General features: G+C 34.1%; 1 protein-coding gene across 1 annotated transcript; it reads right to left on the minus strand.

Moving 5' to 3' along the window:
- Window positions 1-1,035: 1,035 nt before the first annotated feature.
- On the minus strand, window positions 1,036-4,381 carry LOC132299734 (heavy metal-associated isoprenylated plant protein 34). Its single transcript, XM_059796528.1, has 3 exons — window positions 3,854-4,381; window positions 3,627-3,708; window positions 1,036-3,045 (listed from the first exon to the last, which is right to left on the minus strand). The coding sequence occupies exons 1-3, from the start codon at window positions 3,881-3,883 to the stop codon at window positions 1,523-1,525; spliced, it is 1,635 nt and encodes a 544-aa protein (XP_059652511.1). The 5' UTR covers window positions 3,884-4,381; the 3' UTR covers window positions 1,036-1,522.
- Between the last annotated feature and the right edge of the window lie 1,619 nt (window positions 4,382-6,000).

A 6,000-nucleotide genomic window follows, 5' to 3' on the forward strand; every position in this document is an offset into this window, starting at 1 on the left:
AGTGAGGGGGTAGGGGTATTAATTTGGTGATGAAACATAGTACTTGTGGTTGAATGATTGTTGCTTTGTGATGGCAGAGAAAAAGATGGAAAAGATCATGTGATCCCATAAAGGATAGGTGCAACAATAAAAAGTGGTGTGACATTAATGCATGCTGTTTAGATTTTTTCTTACCATCAGAACAGCAATTACTACAATTTACTGGGACAACTGAGATGGACTTTAGCAGATGCAAGTTATTCTGAAAATACTTTTTGACCTTAACTGTGATAAGAGAGAGACACAGAAGGAAATGGAAAAGAACTTCTACACTTGCAAAAAAAAAAAAAAAGGAAAGCAAAAAGAAAAAGATAAAGATTAAAAAAAAAAAAAAAAAAAAAAGAAAAAAAAAAAAAAGAAAAAGAAAAAGAAAAGAACTAAAAGCACTTCTATGCTAGGTTTTCTTCTTTCAATAGTTCCATTTCCATCATACATCCTTGTGAAGTCCTCTCTAACTCTTTTCTGTATAAACATGTTATACACACACACACACACACACACATTTCTAGCTAATAATACTTTTAGTGGTAGGCAGACCTTATGTTTTACCAAAAATCAACAGAAATAAAGAGAAAAACTAGCAGGGCATATAAACTTGCATGGATCCAATCTGGTCTTTTATATAATTCAAGCCTCAATTTGTGAATAATTGTGGAGATTATTACAATAATATATACTGTATTTTTTATCGACAGCAGTTAAAATTGAACCCATAACCTATCACTTTCCCTTTAGATGTTATGCCATGTCCTGTAATGAACTACCATCTCTCATTCCCATGTACATACAATGCCTATGCCCTATAGTAAATTAAGTTTTAGAGCATGGGATTACTTCTTAAAAAGAATATAATATGGAGAAACCTAACTTTCAAAACAGTCATTTCTTTTATGTTGGAAAACAAGATTCTACAACTCAAGACATTAACACATAAATTTTACCGCATCAAGTCCAAGCAAAAACTATGGACAATAATATGAAGCCACACATATGAAACATTCAAACAATACTTAACCAAAAAAAAAAAAAAACATTCAATACAAATTTATAGAAAGTGAAACATAATGGACTTGAAAATTGAATTGGACAGTTGTTACACATTCATCCATTTGATACAAACTTGTAAGTAGATGTAGATACAATATTTTCTAAAGAAAGCTACAAACCTCACTAATGTTATCACCTTTGTATCATCAGATATCTTATGGAGTCATAAGAGCACATCATGAACAATTTCCTCATACCCAACCAATTACAATTCCCACTCTAAAATACACTTCAATATAAAAATAAACCCTAAGATTAACTAGGCAAAGTAAGAACTTTGAGAGGAAAGAGTAAGAAGCATTACAAAAAAGTTCCAAGTAATATAAGGCACATGATATTTGCAGCCTTGGACTCTTGGATAGAAGTGAAGCACCACACCATAAAGGCACAAACCTAACAGGGTAACACCAAAACAGTGTTGGGGTAGTCTGGCCAGTCACATAACACTGCAACTGCCAGTATTCTCATCACTAAAGAAGTGGGTGAAATTGTCGGTCACCGGAGGCTGCATTGGTGGCCCATAACTCACCGCCGGTGGCGGCCGCGCATACATCATTTGTTGGAACATATCATTCCCATTCCCATTCCCCCACCTTGGATTGCCTGGCCCCATCATCCCTTGATGGTATCCACTCCCCATCCCTTGATGGTATCCACTGTTCATTGCTGCCATCGCCGGCACTCCTTGCACTGCCGGAATATTCCCCATGTGAGCCATTGGATAATTACCCATCTGACCCCCATTCCTACCACCAGGCCCATAATTTACATCCATCTGACCCACATTTCTTCCACCAGGTCCATGACTGAAATCCATCTGACCCACATTTCTTGCACCATGCCCTTGACTGAAATCCATCTGACCCACCTTCCTACTACCAGCTCCATGACTGAAATCCATCTGACTCACCTTCCTACTACCAGCTCCATGACTGACATCCATCTGACCCCCCTTCCTACCACCAGGACCATGAGTGACATCCACCTGACCCACCTTCCTACCACCAGCTCCAAGACTGACATCAAAATCATGGAACCCATCTTGCTTATTGTTCATTTTTTGGTCCCCATCACATTTATCTCCCCCTTTCTTGCCCCAAAACTTCCAACTTTTTTTCTTGTTCCCATCACCACCAACACTTCCTTTATTGTCACCCTTATTTTTTCCTCCTCCATTTTTACCTTTCCCTGATAACTCACCACCATTTTTGCCACCATTTTTACCATTTCCACCACCCCCATTTTGATTTCCTCCCTTGTTATTCCCTCCACCATTTCCTTTCTTTCCTCCATTTCCATTCTTACCATCATTTTTTCCACCATTGCCCTTTACTTGCACATGAAAATCAATACTATCACCTTTTTTGACAACCCCACCATTACCACTCCCACCCTTCTTATCATTCATCATTCCCTTAGGCCCCCCATTGGGTCCATGGCCATGACCCATCATTGGCATCATCTTGGTGGGTGGATTATTATGACCTTCAAAACCAAAATCATCAAAGTCATCCTCATAATCATCCAATTCATCAAAATCATCATCATCAAAATCCTCATCATCAAAGTCCTCGTCATCAAAATCATCATCATCAGGCAAGTTGAATTTGACAGATTTTTGGTCCTTGGATGGCACTTTGAAGTCCTGGAATTGAGGCATGCCTTTAAAATCTTTAGACCCTTTGACATGATGTTGCATCTGTTGTTGGGCTTGTTGTTGGCCACCCTTGTGTTGGTCCTTTCCACCCTTTTGCAACTTCTTGTTGTCTTTCCCACCTTTGAAGTTGTCAAATTGCATGTTCTTGAACTGGTTATTGGGATGGTTTGAACCCTTTTGGGGTCCCCATAGCTCAGCATGTTTCCCTGACTTCACAAGCTTTTTTATAAGTGTGGCAGGATCAACATTTCCTGTTACTGTCACTTTCCCTTGTTCTACATCTATAGCGGTAGTATACACCCCTAGCCAAAAATAAATACCCAAAAAAAAAATATCAGCAACATAAACTTACAAAATAATCTATAGAATCTAACAAATCAAAATTCAAAAAGCAATTATATAAATACTGCCAACACTAATTCAAAATTAAAAATTAATGGGCATTTGTCCAGATGGTATGATCTCCCCCTCTACAAAGGGAGATCGAGTATTATAGTCTGAAAAATATATTTTTGCGGGTCGGTGGTGCTTGCCTGAACTTTGAAAAAAAATTTAAAAAGAAATTGTGGATATGTGTTTCTTTGTTTGTTTGAACTTTCAAAAAAACAAAAAGAGGAGAAAAAAAAATATATATATATATATATATATATATATATATATGAAGAATAAAAAAATGAACATGTACTAGCAAAAATGGTTAGAAAATAAGGTGACTAACCTTCAAGCAAATGAGGTGACTTTGAAAAAAAAAAAAAAAATTTGTGAGTATGTGTGTGTGTTTGTTTGAACTTTGAAAATACAAGAAGAAAAAAAAAAAAATTCAAAATATGAACAAAAGAAAAACATGTACCAGCAAAAATGGATAGAGAATGAGGTGACTAACCTTCAATTTTATGCAGCAGTTTCTTAACTTTCTGCTTACATCCATCGCACTCACAGTTCATATTCACTCTAAGAACACAAGTCTGTAATAGAAAAAGAAAACAAAACACAGAATGACAAAACAGAGAAAAACATTAGTCTTGGACATCTATTAATACAAAATAAGGAAGATTATAGGGAAAAATGTAAAAGAGCTAGATTTATATTGATTGTACAAAGGAAAATTACCTGCATCTTCAAGATGTCTTGTTTACTCATTCTTTTTGGCACAGTAATGGAAATCAGAAAGATCTGATTTTTGGAATAAATTGAAGCACTGAGGATGAGTATGAGACAGAGAACAAGGGTTTTTTTTTTTTTTTTTTTTTTTTGTTATTTCTTTTGGTTGGCTTTTCACTAGAGGAATTTAAGAGAGAGAAGTAATTGAGTTTGATGCTCTCACAGAGACACTGAGGATAGGAGATCACAATGTGAAGACTTCAGGAAGAAAACTGAAGAAGAGAAGTAGAGGGAGGAAAAGTGACTGGAAAGCATTAAAACTCTCCCACACACACTTTCAGCTTTGTCCCATATTTAAAGGTTCAGTGCTGTTATATATATATATATATATATATATATATATATTTAGACAGAGAGAGAGAAGCATTATCAAGGCAATTAAAGAACTCATCATCAAAGAGAAAAAGAACTAGATACGGGTTGGTTTCATTACACATAGTGCTGTAAATCACATTCACATAATTAAATTTATCACTGACAACTAGAAGACTTTTGTGGAAGATATTTAAGATGAGTTGATCAATGATTAGTTTTTTGTTTATATTCTACCATGGTCCATGAGCAGCTCACTGGGCCCATGTATTAGCTGGGTTACTGTTACCCCAAATCATTTTGGCTAAGGACCTGGATCCTCTTCCCCACAAGGTACCTCACGGGGCAAATTCAAGGTCCAAGAATCATTTCATTATTGATAATTCACTTGTTAAAATGAGTTTTTTTATACTTTAATAGTGAACACTAATAAAAATGGTGAATTTTTTTACTACTGTGGTAAAATTTCATCTTGGAATAATGACATTTGAAAGAGAATAAGATAAAGTTTGCATAGGCAACACTGAGACAAGAATGTGTTATTGAAGAAAATTTTGATTGTTTGACTAATAGGTTTGTTTTGCAACATGCTATGCTAAGTTGAAAATTTAAAACTTGTTTGGTTCAATTTCTTAACAAATTTTTAGAGAATTCTAAACCAACCCCCCCCCTACCCAAAAAAAAAAAAAACTCCAAAATTAGGGCTTTTTCCTTTTTGTTTTTTCTTCTTGCTCCCTCATTCTTAGTAAATTATTTTCAAATTTAAAAAACGTAACAATTAAATTTCAACTATTTTTTCAAGTAAATATGAAAAACTTTTCTCAAATTATTTGCCCAAATACCCCTCTTTAACTTTACCAAGAAAGTTATTTTATGTTGATTTTACAATCATTTGACAATCCTCCTAATCACAGTAATTACTCAAACTTATATCCTCTTTCTTTTGACTATTTTCATCAACAAAACTGTCGCACTTTGATTTTAGAACGATTTTTTTAGGACAAGATTCTGCAAGTACAAATAACATGCTGATATTTAAATTATTGATATATAAACCGAACGACTCTCAGCCGCTAAACATACATTGTGGGAAAACGAAATGTTTTCAACCAATGGGAGCCGAATAACCTTTTCTGATATTTATTTCATTTCTCATATTCAAAACATGTTAATTTAAGAGAGACTACATGAGTGGTATAAAAAAATAAAAAATAATAAATTAATAAAAAATAAAAATTAATAAAAAATAAAAATTAATAAATTAATAAAAAATAAAAAATAATAAAAAATAAAAAGTGAGAGAGAGAGAGACATCATGACATTATGAACTGCACCTCATTGTAGCATTCCTGTTTGTCAAATTATAGGAATTGAAATCATGGCATGTAACACGACTTAATCCACCAAATCAGGATAGCAATAGATGGTCACACACCACTGCTTCTGCTAACTAAATTCCACTTCTTACACCTACCATTTACCAACCAAATATCAATAAAATAGTCTATTTAATTATACATATTTGGCCATTTATTTATTGAAATAATGACATTTGGTATGCACTTTCCTAAAAGGTGAAATAATAGCGTAATAGCATAGAATGTGGCAGCATGTAAATTACTAAAGCCATCTTCTAAATATGCCCATGGGACACACACACACACACACATATATAATGGTAGAAATTTTATATTCTTATTTCTGTTCTAGCGAATCTAGCATATCAATTTTTTTTATTCTTTTATTTTCACAAGATCATGAACTCATATTTTAATGCAGATATT

The sequence above is a fragment of the Cornus florida genome, unplaced genomic scaffold (genome assembly GCF_030987335.1).
Source record: "Cornus florida cultivar Cherokee Brave unplaced genomic scaffold, ASM3098733v1 CherokeeBrave_3.0.0_Hap2_Chr03, whole genome shotgun sequence".
In the NCBI taxonomy this organism is placed as follows: domain Eukaryota; kingdom Viridiplantae; phylum Streptophyta; class Magnoliopsida; order Cornales; family Cornaceae; genus Cornus; species Cornus florida.

Bases quoted from the DNA above. Each gene is read 5' to 3' on its own strand.
- LOC132299734 (XM_059796528.1), bottom strand. From the start codon at position 3,883: ATGAGTAAACAAGACATCTTGAAGATGCAG. The intron at 3,709-3,853 runs GTAATTTTCCTT...TTTCTATTACAG, and splicing joins AAGACATCTTGAAGATGCAG to ACTTGTGTTCTTAGAGTGAA. The intron at 3,046-3,626 runs GTTAGTCACCTC...ATTTTTGGCTAG, and splicing joins ACTGCTGCATAAAATTGAAG to GGGTGTATACTACCGCTATA.